Source organism: Lolium rigidum, chromosome 3 (assembly GCF_022539505.1).
Source record: "Lolium rigidum isolate FL_2022 chromosome 3, APGP_CSIRO_Lrig_0.1, whole genome shotgun sequence".
Lineage (NCBI taxonomy): Eukaryota > Viridiplantae > Streptophyta > Magnoliopsida > Poales > Poaceae > Lolium > Lolium rigidum.
The window spans coordinates 232,395,355-232,420,264 of record NC_061510.1 but is presented as its reverse complement, the minus strand read 5'-3'; the positions used below and the strand labels follow the sequence as shown (position 1 = coordinate 232,420,264).

Below are 24,910 nucleotides of genomic sequence, written 5' to 3'. Positions count from 1 at the left end.
AGATGTCGGAGGTGCCCAAATGTTTAAAAGAGACCCCTTTCCTTCTTCGGCACTGGACCAGTGGGTCACACCTGTCACCCTCACCCGCCTCCTCCAAACCCCACCCCACTCCGCTTCCATTTCCTGCCTTCTCTCTCTAGTCTAGTCGTCCGCCGCCAAGCCGCCGTTCCCTCTCGGCGCGGCCTCCACCTCGGCTGCGCGTGCTTGCCCGCCGCCACCCCGGCTCGCCTTCGGAGGAAACGATGGTGCTCGTCGCCGCCGCCGCGGACGGCAGGGGGTCCGTCGCTCCGTACGTCGTCCTATCCGCTTTCTACTTCCCCCTCATCTCCTTCTTCCGGTCCAAGAAAATCTTTGGAGGTTTAGGTGGTGATTAATTCCTGACGGGTTTCATGATCGCGTTACTGTGTGCAGATGGGCGGGGGTTCCTCCGACGAGGAAGCCCGACGCGGGGGCTCCTAAACCCGTCAACTTTCCGGGCCAGAGGTAGCATTTCTAACCCTAGCACTTGGCATCTGCTCGACGAAACTCCTGATTGGGGGCACTTGCGTCTGTCTAATATTTATCGGTATCTTCTTTCGTGTCCCGTGATGGCGAGTCTTTGTTTACCCAGGTTGGACAGTCATGGCCTCAGCCGAAGTGAGGAGATTGTTCCAAAGTAAGATATTATCCCTTCGAAAACTTTTTAGAATGGGGGGAGAATTATGGGCGCATGTCTTTGACTTTGACTTATCTGGTTTATTAGATACAGAAAGGAAATTATGCCAAAAGCATCACATATTAAAGTTTGTAAATGTTTTTGTTTAGATTAAGTCAGTAGCTTTGCTTCGGCAGCGAAACTGTAGCCTGAATTGAACGCAGGCCATGTCGATTTCTTCGGTACATATTGTCCAGCCACTTTGTTTACGCAAGCTGAGAGGATGCTTCATTGTTCATTCTTATTGCTGCCTGATGGAAGTTCTTCATGGATGTTAGGGGCACTGCTGCATGGGGCAACAAATCGGCGCTCCCATCATCAAATGCATGGGGTTCACCTTGGCTACCGGATCACAAGAATGATGGAGCTTCTGCCCAACCTGGCCACATGGATGACCGTCCTTCTTCACGAGGAAGCTCGATGTCATCATCAACAATCGGAAGTGACTTCCTTGACTTACCATCACACCATTTGCCAACTGCTGCAAGTCGTCCTCTAAGCACAGAGGCAAGATCAGGGAGCTTGCAACTTTCTGGTTTTCCAGATTCTTACACCAATGTTCTGAAAGCACCATTCAGAAACGTTGGCAGACGGGTATGCACCTCATCTCTAACTCAAGTTGGCAACTAACTGAGATGTATCTAATACTTCATTTTGCCAATGTAGGCACCTACATCACGGGGGAAAGGTTTCAGCCTAAGTCTGGATGACTTCCCGGAACTTGGCTCCAAAAATTCCGCGTCAAACAGTCAACAAGGTAAAAAACAGCGACATTTCATTTGGTTTGCAGAAAAGTCTGTTTGCAGTTCAGTTACTTACGCTGTATTGTATCTTTTATTTTTTTGGAGGGTACACTGTATCACCTCTAAGAACATACTGTTGTTTGGCAACAAGTTATTTGGAACAAAATAGATACACTGCTGGTTTTTTACTTGTTTGGACATCTCTATATGTTCTGTTAAACTGATGTTTTCTTGCTAAAAGCTTTAACAGTTCCATACAGTTAATCAGTCTCCAAATTTTTTTCTGCTTACTCATTGTCTTATGAGTTACAGGACAAAATTCAGGAAGGTGGCCAACTGTTGGTTCTGGTATGGTGGTGACACAAGATGAGCAAGGAAAGAACCTGATAACTGGTATACACTTGATTCATGAATGCTATGAGCTGTGCCACTCTTTCACACTTCATAACTCACAAGTCTGACATAGGTTCATATCAATCTGTGTTCAATAACTGTAATTTCCTTTCCATATGATGCGATGTGTTTCTTTCTTATACGGCTTAATAACGAAGATATTCGTGTTTGACAGGAACTGGTGAGGTAATTTCGTCTTGGAGTTATGAGCATGAAAGTAGCTCAGGAATGAACTACATGTTCAAAGGTGGTGATCCTATTCCTGCTGCAAAGTTGACAAGGGGTGCTGAGCAGGCTCAACTGCATGGTCCAAAAGGTCCTAATATATGTATGCCTCCTCCGTGGGTGGATTACTGGCATCCTCCTCCTGATCAACCTCCTGATGAAGATGGAATATTGCACAGAGGAGAGGCACAGTATGGTCCATACAAGAATGCAGACCCTATTGGCTTCCCTGCTGAATCGCTTGCTCATTTTGGTCAGTCCACACTCAACAAGAAGGCGGCAGCAAGGCAGCATAGTGGACATGGTGGGCACTTTTCAGATAACTGGGATCCATCTCATCCTCACATGCCTGCTGATTGTTGTGCCATAAATCAACCTTGCCACGTTCTTCTGAAGGTCAAGAATGGTTGTGCAGATGTACTTGAGATTGAGAAGCAACCTATCATCAAGAAGGATCTGGCCCTCTTAGAGAAAATAAAGTGTCTAAACATCAAAGCTAGAAATCTTCGTGCTCTTAACTTGGCCAATACACGTTCATCTCTACCCAAGGAATCCAAGGTTGAACACCCAAAAAGCATTAATGTCGAGGCAGATCACGCAGCAGAATATGTTCCCTTCAGTGCTGTCACCAGTGAGGTTGGTACTGCATTTGACAAGCTTAATTCTGTTTCTGAAAGGAGCAGTTCTGTGCCAACTAAACCATCAAATGTGCCTGCTAAGGGTGTAGTTGTTGTTGGTTTGTCAGAAGAACAAGTTACTGAATATAGTGAACCAGGAAAAGCTGGTAAATCTGCTAATTGCCATCCATATGGAAGAGGTGATATCTCAGGATATGGGCTTGACTGTTCTGCTCAGGACATACCTTCTAATGGACATGGATGGGAGGAGTACTCGATGGTTGACTCTTCACACGGAGTTGTTACGGCAGATGCTCAACAGGACCAACTTTTTTCTGGGAACGCCTCACAGCAGGCACATGTGACAGCTGCTGATAAGGTGTCAAATTGGCTCGATTGTGAATTTCAGGTATGTGGCTGTTATCTCCTTTGTACCTCGTGAGTAATGAGATGTATAGAAAGATAAAACGTGGCTAAACATGTTTTTCTTCTGTACTTCTGTAAATTTTGATTGAGATGGTCATACTAGGGTTAGGGGTAGACAAGTGAGCATCCGGGGAGATTTGTACGAGATGAATTATTCAGTGTGTATGTCCCTTCTACTGCATCTACCTGACAACGGTTGATGTGTTTCTTTATCCCATTAAGTTGCATTTGTTTCGTAAAATTCCTGGTTATTCACTTTTAATCGAGAACCGATTCCTTCTGTAAAACTTGCTATTAGAGGTTTTTTTTGTTACTCCTTCCAGTATTGCTTTTTACCTGGTAAATTCATTTATCTTTGTTACACCTTGCTAATGTACAGTGTGTTTGTTCCATTTATAGTTGTTAAGTTCCACATAATTTCTTTAGACACATCCTTTTTCTTATAATGTTACTCAGCTTCTGTTACCTGCAATCCGTTAATAGAGTGCCACACACGCACACACAGACAAACACAGAAAATTGGGCAAGCAAATACTACGAAAATGTTACTAAGAGTGTTGTTTTCCATGTTTGTTACTTAACTAGTGTTTCTCTTGGTGCATTCAGCATTCCAGAATGAGAGATTTGTCTTCTCAGGCTGCCAAACAACTACATGATGCAGAGAACTGGATTAGTCAACAAAAAGCAAATGCTATTACAAAACTGGAAGAATTGAGGAGGTATCAGTCAATACAGAGTCGCAAGTCCAATGATGCACCCCCAGATGCAGATAATATGTACTGCAAACAGAAAACACAAGGTGATGGGACTACTAGTTCAACAGCAGGTACACATTGTATTGTCTCTGCTGATGGTCTTAGTGTGCCTCAACCAGTAAATGGAGTCAAGGTAACGGAAGTTTCTATTGGTTCCAGCCCAGCGTCAAATACTTCAGGTGTTATTAAAGGTCCGTGGATTTATAATGTCATGTCTTCAGCCAAGAAAACAGAGGTTAACATGATAGAATACATTGCCAACGAAAGTACCCCACTTTCACATGATAACAGTACTCCAGAGCATTTATGGATGGAGAATAGGCGAAGGCATTTTGATTCACGTGAGAGAAATATGACCGATAGCAAGACTCTTGCAGACACAAAGGGTGCTGAAGCTAAACCTCATGAGGACCTCTTGACCAGGAACAAGAACATCAGGAGGGATTCTGAAGCAATTAGGCCTGCAGCTACGCTTGTGTTTGGTAATCAGAAGAGTTCTACAAAAGTCTCGAGTGTTCATAAAACTGCGATCAATGGTTCTACAATTCCTGCCAAGGTTACCTCTGTTACAGGTCTTATTGTGGGTAGTATAATGATTGAGGATGTCTCACTTGCATCGGTAAACCCAGAGTGGGCAGCAGCTGCTGTACATGATACAGCCACTAGCCTCTCAAGGCTGCAGCAGGTCAAGAAATCAGAAAAGAATCAGCATGGTCTACAGCTTGCTGAGGATTCAGTTTCGAATGATAGTGCCATGTGCAAGACGATTAAACAGACAGGCAGGAAAGAAGTGCACGCAGAAGGATGTCCAAATGGTATGGCTGTTGCTGCTGCCACAGAACCATCTGAAAGTCACAGTATGGTTTTGGAGAATGTGGCGCCAACGAAAAAGTGTGAAGTAGGATGGTATGCCCAGGAGCCTTTACATGAAGAGCTGCAACAGCAGAATGGGGTGCCAATATTACCAGGAGAGAACCAAACATCTTATGGTAATAGGGCAAACTCCAATTTGGAGACTAAGTATCATGATAAAGAAGCACCTGCTAGTTCTACTGAAGTCAAAGTTGTAACTGAGCTCAACGACTGGCTGGATAGGAAAACTACCTTGGATTATCAAGGGAGGCCTGGTGGTCCTTGGAAACAAAAGAGTGATGGACTGGTTTCAAGGGTGCAAAATGTTGCTGAACCGGCTGACTACTTCGATGTGGCAAATGTTGTACAGCAGTCTTCTGATCAGTGGCAGCAAGGAGCGGAGCAATTTGAGTCCAAGACCGATGATGGTACTGTGGACCATTCAAAACAAACCCAAATGGTCCCCTGGCCTGACAATACTTGGGTAAAGCATCGTGCAACTGACAATCCAAGGCGCTACCATGTTGAGGGCCAAAGAAATGCGGTGAGGCGCTCTGGCTACGAGGAGAGGGCAAGAAGGGGACACTTCTTCCATGAATCACCAGCTCCGTCTAGGCTTCGCTGGATGCCTAAATACACCTTCCATCCTCCGAGCGATGCACAAGACAATGGCGTTTCCGAATGGTTGCATGATTCTCACCAAATAGCTGAAGGAGATGGTGGAGTGGATCTGCAGGGTGGAGAAGACAATGTAAGCTTTAGTTTCGTAGATGAAAACCTGATGATATGGAATGAAAAAGAGTGGGAATATCAGCAGCCCATCCCAGCACCACATCGCCTTGGCCAGCAACAGGGCGGTAGGGGCCATGGCTGGTACCAGGGGAGCGGCCGTGACACAGATGGTGACAGTCAAAGGGGAAGAGGCAGACACTCAGAGTACCACTTCGTGGAGCCGGTAAGATATCGTCATGCTGCACCTGACATCCAGTGGAACCTCGGTGGTGCTGACAATTATCGGCCGCTGGTCTCTCCAAGTGCAGGAGTGCACATGCAGCGCAGATACTACATTTAAGGGTTGTTGTTGGATAGCTGTGCTCCATAGAATCATCATCAATCCAGTCCTGTATTCTATCCATGAATGTTCTTGTGTGTTGCTGAAGCTTAGATACCTTCTCAGCTCTGTATCTTTCTTTTCGTGGCAATGTGAATTGTGATGCATTTACTTGCGAGATGCTAGTCCTGCTGGTCTTAGGGTAACCTTTATGTAGTGTAAGATCTGCGAAGAATATTCTACTTGCTGTGGTAGAATTCTCATCGAATTGTTGTTTGGGTGTCGCGAGAGAGAACTTTGCTGATTGATTTGTTCAGTTAGCGGTATTTCGAATCAACTTCACTGAGTTGAAGGCAACGAAGTGTATCGCTTTTGTTCTTATCATGGTTTCCCTCTCTTATATACTTATATTCACTTTGTTTTACAAAATATGCCCTGTAAGCGTAACTTGGAGGCAACAATGTTGAGTACTACTATTACTTACAACAAGTAATCTTGTTGCAAACGCTGCATTACCTTTGAGTTCAATGTTTATTTCAGGATGACAAAAAGATTTAGCTAGATGGGAAAAAAAATCAGTAGCTCGACTCCAAATAAGAACCTGGTGTATACTACTAAATGATATTAGGCATATTTCAGCAACCATTATTAAAAAAATTTATAGCTAAAAAAATCCATCAAGCGTCCGCAGCTTGCAGGGTCTGCAGAGGCTGGAAGAGTCGCACGTACTGTCCATGGGCGTCGTAGGAGTGCGAGCGGTGCCAAACCCATGTTACTGCTCCTCTAATTTTATGTTGGTGTACCTCAGCTCCCAGTGCCAGCCCGTTCTTCATCAGCCTCGAGCCGTGGACTTTAATCTTGCCCGGAACATCTTAAGAGCCTAGAGCTCTTAAAAGATTTCTAGCATAAATGAATCAAATTACACTGGTTTGCTGACGGCACAATTTCGTCGCTCGTTGGACCACACGATGCGATCGTAGAAACATATGAATCTGAATTATCAAATGGTTAAATCTGGCTCACGCTCATTTTCCATTTCCCCCGTTGTAAGATGCAAAAGCTAATCCTGAGAACGAGCTGTACGTCACTAGCGAGTGGATAATCGAATACGATGTATACGAATAGCTCGCTGATATATTTATTTTAAAACGGTTCAAAAATAAATCAGCGGAAAAAATTAAATGGCTTCGCCAGGGTTTGAACCGGAGACCTTCAGTGTGTTAGACTGACGTGATAACCAACTACACCACGAAACCAGTTATGCTAAACTTTTCAGCCGCATCTATAAGTAATATATATATATCAGGTTCCAGTTATCTGAAGCGGTTCATTCGTACTCGCACGACGGAGTACCAAATGCATCTTCTTGGATCAAATAGGCATCGGCCCCCAATTTCATTTGCCTGAAACTGACAAAACATTCTCTGATACATACGAGATTCTGCAGGCTTACAAAAGGCGACACAACCCAAGCCATTCCCCTACTCAGCAAGCATCTCCGCTGTCAGCCGACACCTAACGGAGAACAAACCGCTACAGTTCAGTGCATGCTAATATTTTCGAACAGCATTTTTCGCGAAAAGGCAAAAGCCCCTTGTCTTTCAATGCATTGATAGAAAAAATGGTTATATGTACAAATTAAAAAAGGACTAACACCACGCCATATAAATCAACCCAAAAAAGCTAATCTAAGGGAGTAGTTGACGAAGACCCTGAACCCCCTGTCCGCCTACTGTCACCGAGGGACACGCATATTTTCGAATACATCTCCATGTTCTCTAGAACAAACCCCTACAGTTCAGTGCATCCCGTTAAACGACCAATGATCTGAGTAAATAGAAAATGACCAATTAACACTAAAAAAAAGTGAATTGAGCATGGGTCCGAGTGGCTTCAGTGAATTCAAGAGCTTTAGGGATAAAGGTCTTATAAGGCCATATGGGCTTAATTATGCATCCTCTCAGAGCTGGAGAGCCTACCACAAAGGCCCAAACAACTAAGGGCTGTCCCAATATTTTATTTTGAAATTAAATTAGCAGCTGCAGCTATCTGGAACAAGATTCCCCCCTCACAAGTAAAATCTGGAACAAGATTTGGCTTATTTAAAATATAAAGGGAGATATTTGGCTGATTGCACCAACCAAGGGAAAATTTGTTTCCTTTGAACGGCAATACAGTTAGATGCACAGGCGATGGCATGGAAATGAGGAAATCCAGGCTAAGAAAGTCAACACGTCAGAATCTCAATTATAAATATATATATATATCACAGATAATAATTTAAATCCAAAGATAAGATATTGGTTTTAAAGAATTCCAAACAACAATTGAAAATAGGATTTTACATAGTCTTAATGGCAAGATTTGGCTCATTTCAATTGTGGCTACGAGGCTGAAAATTAATGCGGACATGGATTGTTTACCAGGTTCGTATGTACCCTTTCCCCTATATAACAACAACCACGCATGTACTTTTCAAGAATCAAGAACACCAGAAGAAGAGTTTTTAGCAACACAGAAACATAATAAAGGAGTATTAAGTTTCATCATCTAGATCCTCTATCATGGCCCTTCTTCTCAGCAAGGATACGAGGGCACTGCTCCTAGCGGTTTTTGCTGTTATGGCCGTGGCTATGATGGTTTTGTCCTCATGCAATGCACAAGGTATATATCCATTAATTCTATAATATAATCTCCTTAGCTTGACGCCATTGTCTTGAATACTTGACATACTATTATTTTGCGTCATGTTTCGTTTCTTAATTCTTTAATTTTCGCGTACGGTAATGATAGCATGTTGCTATGGATTTGCAGACGACTACTGCCATGAGATCGTACCGTGCAACGAGACGACCTGCCCGAATTTCTGCTCCAAGAATAACTTCAAGAACTTCCAGGCGTACTGCAAGCCAGGAGAGCACTACGACTACTTGTCCTGCTGCTGCCACGTTTGACGCATCCACCATGGCCGGCTGCTCTAGCTAAGCTTGCTGCACCTCCACCCGTCCGTCCATCCATCACCCATCGAGAGCAATGTTAATCTATGACGGTTGATTAGTTTCGTGTGTTCATTCATGTAAACCTGGATCGAGAGATTTAATTAATAAATGTATTGCTCCTTATGATTATGATTTTCATTGTCCTATCAAATTTTAGCTCATCTATAAAAACAAGAGACGATTCCTATACTATAAACCATCTGAACTTTTGTAAGATGCTCCGAACTAATTTGGATCATTACCTACTGTTTGGGTTGATGAACCGCTGGTTTTTATTACTACTTTGTTAATTGACGACGTAACTATCATATGATTAATAAAGCGGGAAATGCACTTTGGCTCATAGGAGCATTTGCTCTCATTATGTGAATCCACATTTTAAAGTGTCAAAAAAATTTAAACTAAATTTTTACATGTACATCTAAACATTTTATGTTGGTACACAATTTTTTTAAAAAAGAAAAAAATTCCTGTGGCTCCTGTAAAAAAGACAAATTTTGATGTTGTAACACGACTACATATAGCACATTTTTTTGTCTTTTTTGTACACACCACACAAAATATTGTTTTTCCACGAAAACTTGTGTACGAACATAGAATGTCACGATGTACACCAAAAAAATTATGTCAAATTTTTTTAATATTTTTAAAATTAATTTTTAATTATTTTATATAATGGGAGCATTTGCTCCTATGAGCCAAAACGCCACCTCCAAACTCACAACAGAGTCATGCTGTTTCCCTCAAAAAAAAATTTTTGGATCTTCCATTTCCTTCGAGTAGGAAGTAAGCTTATATATTTGGAAATTGAGCATAAGAGGAACCGTGCATTTGGAAACTACCAATCAACAATGCAAAAAATTATACTAATATATATATTCGTGCCACATAAAAGGAAAGAAGATTGAACAGAACCCATATTTGTGAGATTAGATATCTTTTTTTACATGACATTTCGATTGTGTCACAGCGGCGCAGCGGTACGGAACGGCGACCTGCCCCTCATCAGCGGTGTGGCGGCGATCCCATGTCGTGGAAAGGGAGCTCATGTTCGGAAACGGAGCTCTTTCTTCTTGGACGTCATCAGAAGAAAATGTTAGAGCCATGGCATTTTGTGGAGCTCGTGGCGACAGTACAGTCCGGGTACGCGCACGGCCGACCGTCTACGGCAAACGCTCGGCCAACGGCATGATGGGGCGGTCAGGCTCCGGGCTGAGGGCATCTCCAAGGAGGGGACGGGTCCAGCGGGGTGACTTTCTAGTAACCGGGGTGTTCGTAGAGATGCAAACGTGGTCTAAATATGAGGCACATTTTAGTCTTCACGGATGCTATGCGGCTATATCAAGTGACCGCGTTGGTTGTATCCGGATTCGCAAGGAAGTGACTAGGTAAGTAAAATAGTTCCTCATTACTATTGATTAGCTAAAAGGATCATCTTTAAAGAGATGGTTAGTCGAGTTAACCTAAAACTACAACGGCCGTACCTACTCACGGTCGCGCGGCCTACCACGGCCGGGGTTACTCGCAGTCGCGCATGCTACAACTGGCCGCCTGAGGGGACGGCGGCGTCGTCGAAGCGCGTCCACCTGACGCACTCCTTGTATCGCGCACGCCGCCGATCGGACTCCTCGTCCTGCCGCCTGCGGCGTTCGAGGGCCTCGGCCAGAGAGGAGTCCCATTGAATCTCTTCGCCGCTGCCGCCTCTGCTGCCACCATGTCGGTGTGATAGCGGGCCCTGTCCCTAGCCGTTGCTGCCGCCCCTTCGTCCCTGGTGGCGATGGCGTCCTCCAGCTCGCGGTTCTCCCGGTCGACCTGCGCGTGCTTTAGTCCCCTCCATGCGACCGAATCCAGGTTGGAGCACAGGTATGCCCGACTCATGGCGAGCGCATGGCTACGAGCTTCCACCTCCTCTGCCAGAGCCTGCTGCTCGCCGCCGTACTGGATGTGGTCGTCCTCATCATCGTCAGCGATGTTGTGGATGACGGCGTCTACGGGTGGGGCCGCCGGCAATGGAGGAGCCGCCGCAAGGGTGGCACTTGCCGCCGCCATCTCCTCCCGCGCCTCGGCGAGCTTCGCCTGGAGTTCCGCCATGGCCACCGTCTGCTGCCCGCCGCTCACGTTCCCCTAGATGCTCTAGCATCGTTGAAAGGACATGGAGTCCCCATGTGCGGTTTTGGTAGATGAAAATTCTTATGGACTAATGGTTGTATTGAGGTTCTCTCTTAGATCGTGTCCATAGGCAATGCTTGAGCCATATGTTGATCTCAAGATTGCAAGATGAAGAAGATCGAGTACAAATAAAGAAGACGGATGAAGACGGTGTCGAAGAGGGATGAAGACGATGTAGAAGATGAAGAGGGATGGAGACGACGTAGAAGATGGATGAAGACGGTGGCATGTAATTCATTATGACCCAAGGAGCGCTTATTTGGTTGTAGGTATGTTCCTTCTTTTTATGATAAACCTGGTCAATGATTGCAAAATAAAATTTGACTTCGATCAAATTGCATGTCTCGACAAACATGATAAAATAGAGGAGTTTTCAAAAGATAAAGAAACACAATAAAATTCCTTTAAAAAATCCACATAGGTTATCCATCACAATATACCTTATATTTTCGAGACTTTTCTTAAAAAAATAAACACCTTATATCTAGGAATGGAGGGGGTATAATTTATTCATCTATGTGGTATATTTAGACATGAGAGTGCGTATACCTTAGGAGTATAGAGTCATTTTTCCATCAAATAAAAAAAATGAAACAATAGATATTTATATTGAGAAACGTTCCCCACACCTCCACACCGCTCGGGTCGTCCCCTCCAGGGCGATTCGGGGCGGAAAACCTATCTGTCGTCGCCATCTTCCCCTCCCCCTCCCTCCCTCCTCCTCGTCCCTGGAGGCCGTCGCCGGCGAAGCCTGGCGCGGCCGGTGATGGGGGCGGTGGGGATCATTGTGTGATCCCCCGGTGTGGCGGATGGAGGCTAGCCTCCGCACGGGGGGATGGCGCCGACCCGTGGAGGATGTTGGCGGCGCGGCCTCTCGCCGGACGGGCGGTGATGGCGGCGGCGTGACCATGATCTGGTGGCACGGCCTCTCCTCTTCCTCACCGCGGCCTCATCGGGTGGGCGGTGATGGGGGTGGTGGCGCGGACCCGGAACAAGGCGGCGCGGTCCTCTCCTTTCGTCCTAGCCTCGGCATCGCCGGGCCAGCGGTGATGGAGACGGATCTCGTACAACTCCTCCTCAAGGTCTGGGACCACGGCACCAAGGGCGGCGGCCCTGGATGGCGGTGACGGCGTCGACCTGGTGGCAGGTGGTGGGCGTCTGGTGCCATTGACCGTGGCACCGCGGTGGTGGTCTTCTCTCTCGCCAGAGGGGATCGACTAGTTCTGTGGCTAGCCGTGGCAGATCTCGCGAGCCGTCGCCTAGCTCCCGATGGCGAGGCGCAGCTGCCGGTGAAAGCCGGCCTGGACTTCGGTGATGGCGGATGATGGCGGTGTGCTTTCGTCGTTACCTTGTTGAAGGCATTGTCTCTGCAGCCTGCGTTCTTCGCCTGGGCTGCTCCAGGGGAAACCCTAGACCCGGGTCTCCTGGATCGAACGATGGCGGCGCGCAACGCCGTTCTCCTTGTTGGGGGCACCGTTTTTGAAGCAGACAACGGATGGTGGTGGTGAGGTGGAGCGGTGTGCTTTTGCTGTGTCGGCGTCGTCGAGTCGCCACGGCATGGTGCAGTGGTGTCTCGGGACGGATGCAGTATGATGGACTCGCGCAGGATGGTGTGGAGTCGTCTGGCGCCGTGGCGGCATCGATGGCAGGCCTGGCATGGTCAATGCGATGATCTCTCTTGAAGATGGAGTCAAGGAATACGGCGTAGCAACTTCTATGGCGTGTGCGTTGGTGTATGCTGAGAGTCTGCTTGACTGGATGTGCTTCTCATCTGCTATTGGGCGGCCTGAGAAGGCATTTGGTTTTTGGTTGATGTGAGTTGGTGAATTGTCATCCCTTTCATCCCTCTGCAGGTTTAGCGATGTTGCTTCGAGTTTAATCTTTTGTATTGTTCTTGTAAGGTGTTGCGAATAATCTAATAAAAAAAGTCGTGTGCATCCCTTGGATGCAGAAGCTGGGGCGATATTTTCCTCATTTCGAAAAAAAAGATATTTATATTGATATCAAGATTCTCAACTCTATCGTTATTACATATTTAGTACTACTCCCTATGTGCCTCTTATAAGATCTATTAGTTTTTTGAAAAGTGTTAACTTGACTATCTTTGACCAATTTTTTTTTGAAAAAACTATCAACATCAGTAATATTGAACATAAAAAAGTAGGACATATATTCCATGGCGAATCTAATGATATTGTGGTCTGGAATTGCTAATGGATTTTTCTTCTAAAAACTTGATCAAATTAAGATAGTTACATTTAAGTTTCTAAAAATCGAATACACATTAGAGAAAGGGCTTGTTCTTTCATAGATTCCTAAAACACATTAGAGAAAGGACTTGTGCTTTCATAAATCCCTAAATCTTAAAGCAGTGTAAACCCCGAAGGGATATCGGTATCGTTTAATTTCAACCATCATCCTACCCTTAATCCCAAATATGTATTGTTTAATCTTACTTAGGAAACCATTTGAGTCTTAGTGATCTACTAGATGGACCCTGCGCGCGTTGCTGCGCTATAGCTGCATTTTTTTTTTGTTTGCGTTTGTGGTACCCCAGCTTGATACTGAACTTGTTACCAAATGCTGCAGAGACCTCACACCTTTGCCTCTAGTTAAAATAAATAACCACATTTTATGTATGATTAGGTGCCACGTTCATTTGTTGGAAGGAATCAACAAAAACTTATCGATCATGTTCAAATTCAAAAGTTTATAGTAACACTAAATTTTAGTTTTACTTTTCATGATAGCATCATTCACAAGCGGGGTAGGTCGACTTCTCTTGCAAATATCCTGAGAAAAACAAATGGCAGAAAAAATGATAATGAGTACACATATATTTCTCTTTGTGGGATTGATCCATGCACAGATGAAAGAAAACAATAATTTATCTACAAATATTCGAACGAATACTCCATGATGTATTGGATACAAAATCATACTTCTAGGGGCTCCAATAATAAATTGTGGTAAGAAAGGTCAATCCTTATGGCTGAAGCAATAAAATGGCAAGGTATGGAAACACACTAGACCGAGGGTAAGCCAAGTAACAGAACTTCATAGCCAAAACTATGCAGGCCACACACCAAGAAGATGCATTATGCATGTTTTTTGGCTTGACATTACTTCGAAGTATGTATAGACTGCAATACTGCATCAGTTTTCTGTAATAAGCTGAAAATAGGCAGAACCCGCTGAACAAATAACTGACACAATGCATGACATAATAGCAAAATTAGGGGGTAACAATTGTGAAAGTGACATCAATATGGATGTAGAAACATCAGCTTATCATATTCATCATTGCTTGAATTTGGTTACTGATGTCATCGTCTCTTGGATCCTCTTACCTATGACCTTCCCATTTTTGTAGATCTTGTGGTTGTTCTTTATATATTAGTATGATGTTGTTTGCTAAGTTATAAAGACAGGAGATGCAAAATCAGTAATTGGATTCCCATATTTGAAGAGAAAATAAATATAATAGCCAAAACATATGACGAAGCTTCTAACCTATTTTGCAAAATTACAAACACAAGATTTGTATCCACAGATCTGTAGTTTCTATGCTTACTATGCAAAATTATAAATATAAGATTGATATGCAAAGATCTGTAATAACTGGACCTTTAAATATAGAAGACATAAGAGCATGAGCATAATATCTGACTGTACCTAACCTCCTTATATCTACGATCAAACATGATTAGATGGGAAAGTTAGGAGTGGTTCCAACTTTATGTGGACACACAAAATTAAGCACACCACCTGAATATTGGTACAAAAAACAGGGGAACTATGAGACTTGTAGCATACAAACAATCAGGAAACTTGAAAATTGTGGAGAACAAATTAGGCTTGTTTTCGTATCAGCTGCACTTGTTTATCTCAAGTCATTAGCAGGTCAACTTATTTTCCTAGAACCTACAGAATGAAAAAACTCTAAGAAGACATGCATAAGGGATACCTGATCCATAATTCCATATGCAATAAACCATGGTTTAGCATCAGATATTAGCAAAGTAGAAAGACTAAAGGGATTGAGGGAGTACTGAAAATAAGATGAATCGAGGTTGCATAATTCTATATCGACAGTGCACATTAATTCAGATATCATAGCAGGAAAAAGAAGAAATAATTGTATTACTCGTTGGTTTGTTACAGCATCAAGCCGAGAATTGAAGATTTGTTCATATCCATAGCTTCGTTGGTGAGCACATCGCACAGGACCACCTATATGGCCAACAACATGACCAAAACGAATTCTGGTACACCTGCCACAAATTATGACGGAACAAGTGAAGAATGCATACTATAGAAGTTATAAGCTGTTTACAATGATTTTGAAAACCAGGTAAATCTCTCTCCGCATTCGCCTAGCATAAAATCAATTATTGAAAAAATAAAGATTGCACCTACCCTGTGTCTGAGGTAACCTAGCTTGCTCTAGTAATAATATTCCCCTGAATTCCTTAACAACAAACTCAGTGTAAGATTCATTTAGTATACTATTACATTACAGAGTGACAAAATTGGGTGCCAATGAAACTACTTACCCAGAGTGTAGCCACTAACTTCCTAAGGGCTGAATCCTCTAGTCATACAATGCATCGTTGCATGCTTGATACAGAAGCATCAACTAAAAATACTTAAAGTAAACCTTTGCACAAAAATTAAGGCTCTCACACGAAATGATTGCAGGTGAATGGAGTCTGAGGTTTTTGCTGTCCACTGGCAGTGAGCAAAAAATCCAGGATGGTCTTTCTATAGCCAAACATGCACATTGATGATAGCTTTCATATATAATAACTCATGGTAACATTGTGGCAAGCTATATTGCAACATCTTAACAAGAGGAACGATTAATCAAGAAGAAGAAATACACTGTCTCGGAAGAAGAGCAGGACATGGCATGGTGAGCTCCAAAAGGCGAAACAGCTAGGAGCTCACTGCTTACACACAAAATTTAGTACTAATAAATCATCTCAGTTCTGCTCTACTACTTTAGGTCCAGTGTCCTTCAGCAGGCCAACGATCTGCTAAGTGGCCTCTTGGATGGCAGCCCAGCGGTGCAGAGGTAGGCAATCCTTCACTTATCTCCAGCCCCATGTTTTTTAAACAGAAGGCCTCAAGGCCCGACTTTATAAATAAAGCCCTCCTGGCAACGGTACATGCAAGTTATAGTTATACAGACCACACACGCACACACGCCCAAGGCGTCACAAGTACGACCCTCCCAGGTCCAGAAGACATACAACCCAAACGATACGAGCCGAACGGCACAACTCAGCGGGCTCAACCAAACTAGGTAGAAGCTGAAGCAAGATCTTGGTCAAGTCGCCGCCTGGGTCCTCCGCTACTCAGCCCGTAGTCGCGCGTAGAGCCTCCTGACGTCGTCCACCGCCGCGTCCAGCATCGCCCGGTCCCTCTGTCTGACCAGAACCCTCCAGGACTGCATATGAATGAGCATATGATAGAAAACATCAGCTGGGTTCCCTATCATCTTTCCTTCAAAGACTAGTTTGTTGCGCGTGTTCCAAAGAGTCCAACACATGGCAGCAAACGTGAACCAAACTAGCCTACGAAGGGGGCCGTAAAGCCCCTGGGCGATTGCAATGAACTCCCCCGGTCCCGTGGGGTTCCGGCCGCAGTGGAGGAGTTCCCTAACCCCAGCCCACATGAGTTTGGCGATGGGGCAGGAGAAGAAGATGTGATTGCAATCTTCAATCTCCTCGGCACGAGAGCGCACCTCCCGTCCGAGGGTCCGTGGCGCTTGGCAACTTGCTCGGCAGAAGGTAACCTACCACGGATGAGTTGCCAAAGAAACACCCGAATCTTAGGGGGAACCCCGGTGCGCCAAGCTTCTTTGAAACAAGTGACCGTCGCTCCCTCGCGTCGATGCAAGATAGACCGAACTGGTGGTGTATGCCCCTGAAGCGTCAAGGGACCAGGACACCTTGTCATCCTCAAGACCCGGTTGCCAACCCATGACCTCCCGACGAAGGTTGTCCCATTCAACCAATTCAACCATCCCAAATTGCCGCCAAAATGCAACACCCCACTCCCCAGGGTGCCCATCCGGTGGCTTGGCATCAAACACCGAGATGGACGGATCCGTGCGACAGAACCGAATAGGTGGGGGAACCCGGCCATAAAAGGGCCCCTCCCGATCCACCGATCCAGCCCGAACTCCGGTGCGCCTCCTATTGCTCGCCACGTGCTTGGCTCCAAGTTTGAAATACCATTTAATCTTCCGAATGGAATTCCAAAATTGGGAGCCTCTCGGTAGGGACCGTTTCGTCGAAGAGATCCCTTCCCCCTAGATACTTAGCACGGATGATGTCCGCCCATAGACCATCCGCGTCTTGGTACAACTTCCAAATCCATTTGAGCATCAAAGCGATGTTCATGAGTTTGGTGTTGAGGATTCCCAATCCTCCAAACGCTTTGGGTTTACAAACCGTAGCCCAATCCACCATGTGGTACTTGCGTTTGTTGCCCACTCCTTCCCAAAAGAAGCGAGCCCTAGGTCTGTCCATGACTTTATGGGTGCTGTCGAAAAGCATGTACAAGCTCATGGCAAACTGCGGGAGGCTGGACAAGCACGAGTTTGTCAACTCTAGCCCGCTCGCCGAGGCCAAGAATAACCCCTGCCATGGGTCCACCCCGTGCCCAATCTTCTCCGGCGGAAGTTCCAGTCCGCTACCCTTAGCGCCTTATCACCGATAGGTAGGCCCAAATATTTGATGGGGAATTCCCCCGCTTGCGATTAAGCATGTGGGCCACCCGATGTTGAAGTTCCGAGTGGTACCCCGGTCACCACCACTTCACTCTTATCAAAATTGATCTTCAGCCCCGACATATTCTCGAAACACAACAGGATAACTTTGAGGTTCGCAATCCCCGCGCCTGTTGGTTTGATCGGAACCAAAGTATCATCAGCGTATTGTAGATGTGTCACCCCCCCAGGGATGAGATGCGGGACCACTCCCTCGATGTGTCCCGCCCGGTTAGCCTTAGCCAGGATGGCCGCTAGCCCATCTACAATGAAGTCGAATAAGATCGGGGAGAGCGGGTCCCCTTGTCGGACGCCCTCGCATTCCGGAAGTACGGACCAACTTCCCCGTTCACATTTATCGCCGTTTGGCCCCCTTGACCAACCGCATGAGGCGATGCACTAGCCGTGCCGAGAAACCCTTCCGCAAGAGAATCTCCCTGCAGGAAGTCCCAGTCGACCTCGTCATAGGCCTTCTCGAAATCAAGTTTAAGAAGCAAGCCCTCTTGCTTTCCCACTCGGAGTTCATGTGCAATCTCGTGGAGAGCCAGAGCGCCCTCATGCAGACATCTCCCTTTGATGAAAGCAGATTGGCTCCGGTCCACCGTCCTATGAGCTAGCGGTGCTAATCTAATCGCGTACGCCTTAGCCACGAACTTGAAAATGACATTGATCAGAGCGATAGGTCTAAACTGCGTGATCCGCTCCGCCCCTTTAACCTTGGGAATTAAAGAGATAATCCCAAAGTTAAGCCGGACGATGTCCACCCTCCCTAGGGCGAAATCATTCAACGATCCGGAGGATGGGTTCTCGCAGGATTCCCCGTAATCGCTTAAAGAACGAACCGGTAGCCCGTCCGGTCCCGGCGCGAGTCCGGTTTCATACTAGCCGAGACCTCGTCGAGGTCCTCAGCGGTGAACGCGACCTCCACGCCCCAATTTTCCTCGTCCGAAATCTTCTGATCTGCATCCCAGAGATCAGGGCCAAGGGCAAAGACCCGCTCTTCCCCTTTGGCCCCCATCAAGCCCTGGTAGAACTGGTAGATGTGATCCATGAGGGCTCGCGGCTCCTCCACCTCGCCCGCCTCGGTGATGAGCCGTGGAATAGAACACTTACGTTTGCGGCCATTTGCAATCGCGTGGAAGTAAGCGGTGCACGAGTCACCCTTCGGGGTCCACCGAGTCCTACTCGCCGACGCCGTATTCCTCGTCCACCCCGTCTAGTGCAACGAGTTGGTCCTCAAGGAAGTACCGGAGGCCCCACCCCTCCTCATCTAAACCGTTGGCATCCGCCACCCGATCTAGCTCTTCCACCTGGCGCAGAAGGTTGGTACGGAAGTCCCTCTTCTCTTTACCCAAGTTGGCCCCCCACCCTTTGAGGAATTGCCTGGAGTTCCGCGAGACATATTGCCATGCCTCAACCGAGCAACGGTGCGGCCCATGGTCAAAGATGAAACCGCGAATTTTCTCCCTAAGAAGGTCCCCAAACCCCGGCACCCCGAGCCACCGAGTCCGGAAGAAGAACCTCGACCGGCAAATAGGTGCGTCCTCGCCATCGCTAAACAAGAGAGGGAGTGGTCGGACCCCACCCTTGTGATCGTAGTGAGCGAGCAAAGCGGAAACGCTGCCTCCCAAACCGGCGAAACTAGAACCCGATCTAGTACACACCGAGTTGGTCGAAGTCGTTTATTCGTCCGGTGTAGCGGGCCCTCGCCCGTTCCACCTCACGGAGAGCCATAGTAGCGATAGCCTCATTGAACCGTCTAACCCCGGACCAAGAGATATTTGCGTTACTCTTGTCACTAGCAGCGCGTATCAAGTTGAAGTCGCCCCCAACCACCACCGGGTATGGGGCCGCCGCCACGGCACCGGTGAGTTCCCCCAAGAACTCATCAGAGCGACGGTGATCAGCCGGCCCATAGACCAAGAAGAAGCACCATTTGAGTTTGTTACTACGTTGGTATATCGATGCACTGATGAAGAAGTTCCCCTTCTGCCATTGCCCGACCTCGAAGCAATCGTCCCGAAAGCCCAAGAGCATGCCCCCGAGTGCCCCCGTGCGGGGACCCAGCTCCACCCGAATTGGCCCCCCATCTCCAAGCTACGAAGCTCGGAAGCGGAGAAATCCGCCTTAATCGTTTCTTGGAGGGCCACAATGTCAACCCGGTGCTGTCTAAGGTAGGATTTGAGTTGTCCGCGCCTCCCTGGCTCCCCAAACCCCCTAATATTATATATGAGGGCTCTCATGAGCGAGCGCCCCTCGTCGCCCCGCGCCCCTTGCGCACCGTTAACCGGGGGCGGCGCACCCTTGCGCGAGCCCGAATGTCGTGAAGTGTTAAGTTCTCGTCCGACGACTCTTGTCCGGTCGCGTCCGAGGCCTCCGGTGAGCCCCATGTCACACAGCTTCACATCGATGATGCTCGACCTTGGTTTTCCTTAACCATTGGCCCCACCCAGTTTACCAGGTTCGCCTCCTTCCGGTAAGGGGACTCATCACCCAGTGGCTCGTTGGCGGTGATCAGCTCAAACAGCATGATGCCGTCAGACTTAGCGTTCTTTGAATTTGAGAATTCTGCCGGAGCATAGCCAGGAGAATGGTGCAGCAGATCCTCGTTTGTGCTAGTCCCATCGATCTTTGATGACCCAAAATCAGACAATCTAGGCTCCATGTAAAAGTTGAAGTAGATGTTGCTTGCCTTCAGATCCCGGTGGACGATCTGCGGAATGCAACCATGGTGGCGGAATGCCAGTGCCCTTGCAGGGCCAAATGCAAATTCTGCCAGAACCTCAATGTCACAGTGCCCTCTGATGTGATGTCTCAGTGGCCTAACCAACATTATTTTCCTCGCATGTGTCGGTGCTCCAATCTTCATTGGCCTGAACGCTTAGCGACAAAACACACAGCAGGTTATGTAAATTGATGTTCTCCATGTACTCATAGATGGAGATTCTTCCGACTCCTACTAAGCAGTAATCAGTCAGGAGAACAAGATTAGGATGTTTAACGTCCCAGCTGCTCAAGTTCTCTCACGGAATCTTGATCTGACATTACCGAACCATGGACAACATGTGTTTGTTTGCAATTCTCGAAAAATATGACAGAATCAGGGTGCCTTTAAGATTGCAGAATGTATATTATATTAGTATAGTATAATAGTGATCATATGAACTGCACGTTTTGTTTTACCAAAATCACGATGTACCTAATTTGCACGGTTGTCCTCTTGCATGTATTTCTTTTTTTTTACCGTTGGGGCTGATTTGTTGAATTACACTTTCAGCTGGCAAGAAGTGTTAAGGAACCAAAGTAACCAGGAATAGTTAGTCGCAGGGGAATCGTTATGTGCACAAAGTGAGTAATGCTCTGTTTTACTCGATTTTGTAGGAAAGAACCTTTCGGTGTTTAACTTCTTTTTCATCTTTGAAGGACACATTTGTTGCATTGTTCATGTTGCTACATGGCATGGTTGGACATGCTTAATAGGCATACTCTAAATTCTTTGCAACTTCTAGAACAGCTAGGATTTTTTCCTGATGTACTTTAATTGGCTTCGTTAGTGTAACGACTGCTACTTCCCAATGAAAATGAATGATATTAGTTCTTGCTACCTTGTTGGGTGCTATACACATTTTTTTTAAAAAAAAATCTGATCCCGCTCCTTATAGGTTGTACTGCAAAAACTTAAATCACCCAGCCCGCACTAATGTTGAACAACGACTGGGCGATAAAAATTTGGTGGACTCAACCACCCCATCCAACCCACTTTGCTGATTACAGACTTCAGAGGACATCCTCATGGGGGAGTTATCGCCCAGCATCACCCAGCCCAGCATCACCCAGGAATCAAGAACTGGAGTTATCGCAGTAAAAACAGAAGGAAGTCTGACAGATACGAACCTGGATGGGAGTCTTGCTGCAAGGGTGGGAAGAGGCCGGAGCTGTTCCAACCTTTTCCAACGAATCTCTCGATGGCGGCGCCATAGGCGCCTCAACAGTAAAAAACAGAGCCGCGGAGGTGGACGGAGTTTTCGCTATAACTGTCAATTGAGGCCACAACACCGCTGTCCCATCGACGCTGGAGTCAATGAAGATGTTGCTGTGCAACATCATTGGATAAATCCAGCAGCGATGCTAGAGGCCAGCCGAGAGAGTGATACTGAGATAGCGCGGGTGTCCATAGGAGCAGGTCGTCGTGGTGCAGCGCAGGCGGGCCCAGCCGCTGCCCATGGGTAGCCCGCGCCATATCACCGACGCGGACGTCTAGGGTTTGCCACGGGGTTCGTGCGATGGCAAAACGCATCCGCGGCGGGTAATCAGCGGGGAACTCTAGGAGGGAGACGAACTCGCGCCGGTGTGCAGCAACGCCGGAGGTGGCGGAGGTAAGCTGAATCAGAGGAGACTTTTCTGCGGAACAGAGAAGAGGAAGGGGAATAGGAGAGTCGTGCGATAGCAATAGAGGCTGAGAGCAGACTTGGATCAATGGGTGCTAGATTTAGATGTGCGCCCTGGCGCACGACCCCGTAGATCTCATGTGAAAATTTATTTTGTATATAATACCCTCTTAAAATCGTTAATTTAATGAATATAATAAATTATATCATTAGAAAGCATAGCATACTCGCCTCAAATGTACTTTTCAATTGTAGTATACTCAGTTCTGCTCTCCCCGTAGAATACGTTGTACAACTAATAAGACAAAACAGAAGACCAAATACATAGAGATGATGACTGTGTACTAAATGGACTGATTATAAAGATTAAATGTGGTACAAAAATAGATGAAATAGACGTATAAGTGTGATAAAAAAAGCTGCCAATATGATAATCCATTTCAATACAAAGTCTTTTTCTCCAAACCAAGTATGGCGCACGACCCTGTGAAACTCTGTATCGATGTACATTTTTTACATAATAGCGATAAAAATTAACTGACAACATGATAATACATTTCTTAGTTTAACAAAACGATGTCTCTAGATTGAAATTAGGATAAGTTACACGAAACTACAGAATATGTGAGCAATAACATTAACATGTACATAGGTAAAACCATTGCGTAGTTCGAGAGGTTGTACCGTAAAACAAACATATAAATATATAATTAGATCCAAACAGATGAGGAGGTTAGTGGCGATGTGCAACCACAGTATAGTAAAAAGCATAAGATCTATGCCTTATGCTTCCGTACAGATCAAAAAACAATAGAAAGAATCATATAAACCAAGAGAGGAGTAAATGAATCAGCCTTTTGCCGAAATAAAGTTGCATGTGAACCTGGGCATTTGGTGTTCTATTACCAAGTAATGTGTAACCCATGGAACTTCATAAATTGCAAACCCAAAAAATATATAGACACCACAAGCTATGACAGCACATTTACTTTTTCAAAAAATATGTTAGCACATTTACTTAGTTAGCATTTGACCTAGTACACACATTATTTTGCAAGCCTCGAGTGAACGGGCGCTCTGGGCACCCAAAGTCCCAAACAACACCATGGGCAAAATAAAAAAATCTTACAGCCATGAAGAAAAAGCTTAATACACAATAAGTACAACTGATGATGTCTTTTACATATGTACAGATATAATTCACCTAATACCTGCTCAATAATAGACTTCACCTGGTATATGCACTAAAGTTTTGATCTCTCTCTCAAAAGCTCTGTGCAATGTACATATTGCCTAATAAACTTGCCTCACCTGATATACACCCTAACATTTTGATCTTTCTCTCAAAAAACTAAAACTCAACCTGTTTTCCTGAATCTGAAACAAGCATCATCATGAGATAAAACAGTATGGCTGAAAATTCAGATTATTGATGTTGCAAGCTACTAAAAAAGAGAGAGCGGAGTTCTGCAAGTTCCTCTGGAGAAAATATTAATAGGTGGTGATGAGACCTCCATAGCTCCGTCGGTAGCCGGAGATGCCAGCAAGCGGGACCTGGACAGGTAACTCTTCAACGTGTGCGGCTGAAAATCACAAACAAATTCAAATCTAAAACATCAATATTAAAAAGAGTCTGCAGTTGAAGACTAAAAAACTGAATCACCAAATGCATTGGAACATATATGTTGATGGCGGCAATTTGATCTGACATTACAATACATCAACTTTTCAATTGCAGTTCAAACAATCAGGTATGAGATTCGAGAACAATGGGCGCATGGGGTTGTTTACTAACAAATGGTAATTCATTTGAATTGAGGAGATTCCTTCCCGTCCTACTCCTTTTTTACTGTACCCTCCATAAATGGTACTAAATTAGAATAATATTCCTGTAAAAAATGCATTAACAACAATATACCATTTTTAAAAGCTCCTTCAAATAATCCATTTCTACACATGCAAGATGCATGAGGTGGTTTAATTGTTTTACCCTGCTACAAATAGATAAATTTGTGTATGAAAAACTCGTAGACTAATCTTATTTGTGTACATACTAAGAATCAGGGAACATACTGCAATAATAAATTTTATCGAGGACATCATCCATGAAAGGAAGCAATCTCTGGAAATTTCATTGACAGAAAGCATGGTCAACCTGAGAATAAAGGTTGTAAACTTGAAACACATTGTGATGTTCCATTATCTCGATGTATTCAAAGCAGAGAGGAAAAATATAACCATCAGTCATTCCCAAATATATTTGTGATGGAGAAACCAACTTAAGCCCGATATAGTAATAATGGAGAAATCGGCATAAGGCTGATACCACTGTATTTCCAAAGTTTATAGTAATCCCTCTGCTCAACAGTAAAACATTCAGCGCGAACGCTTGAAATCCAAAATGACTGATTTTAAGTTCATAGCCCACTCAATGATTGGTCTAATGGAAGAACAGATAAAATGAGCCAAGTAGAAACGAAAGAAACATAGCTGAGAGCTAGGAAGACAAAGCAGCCAAAATAAATCACAAGGATCTTGTCTTCCAACCTGGAGACAAAGGACAGAGGCAAAAGTTAATCATCCTTATATAGAGGCAAGCAGCAACAGTAAGCTAAATCCTGCATGGGAAGCACAACTCACCTATTTATGCAGGAGGGTAGCAAAACCAATGTCAGCTAGCAACAACTCTGTAACGCATGAAGAAATCTGTCACCTGCATGCCAATCTAGTAAGTCTTATGCACATGATAAGACCGTGAATGACCAATGTTGTCTTTCTGTTTGAATTACAGCAAAGAATGATTAATTTAGTATAGCAAAT

The 24,910-nt window shown here is 45.3% G+C and overlaps 2 protein-coding genes and 1 non-coding gene across 4 annotated transcripts; 1 reads left to right on the top strand and 2 right to left on the bottom strand.

The window, feature by feature from the left end:
* The first annotated feature begins 242 nt into the window (after positions 1-242).
* Positions 243-5,777, top strand: LOC124696166. The gene is made up of 7 exons (XM_047228931.1): positions 243-289; positions 412-483; positions 973-1,288; positions 1,361-1,451; positions 1,750-1,830; positions 2,006-3,081; positions 3,705-5,777. Exons 1-7 carry the CDS (start codon positions 243-245, stop codon positions 5,775-5,777), a joined length of 3,756 nt encoding a protein of 1,251 aa, XP_047084887.1.
* Positions 5,778-6,938: 1,161 nt separating this feature from the next.
* Positions 6,939-7,012, bottom strand: TRNAV-AAC. Its single transcript has one exon. It is a non-coding gene; the product is annotated as a tRNA-Val (tRNA).
* Positions 7,013-16,215: 9,203 nt separating this feature from the next.
* On the bottom strand, positions 16,216-22,137 carry LOC124703126. Of its 2 annotated transcripts, none has more exons than XM_047235339.1 (2): positions 21,597-22,137; positions 16,216-16,376 (listed from the first exon to the last, which is right to left on the bottom strand). In XM_047235339.1, the coding sequence occupies exons 1-2, from the start codon at positions 21,807-21,809 to the stop codon at positions 16,281-16,283; spliced, it is 309 nt and encodes a 102-aa protein (XP_047091295.1). In that variant the 5' UTR covers positions 21,810-22,137; the 3' UTR covers positions 16,216-16,280. The 2 variants fall into 2 exon arrangements, 1 of the variants encoding a protein (XP_047091295.1); XR_007002939.1 differs by lacking the exon at positions 16,216-16,376 and adding an exon at positions 20,093-20,575.
* Positions 22,138-24,910: the final 2,773 nt, after the last annotated feature.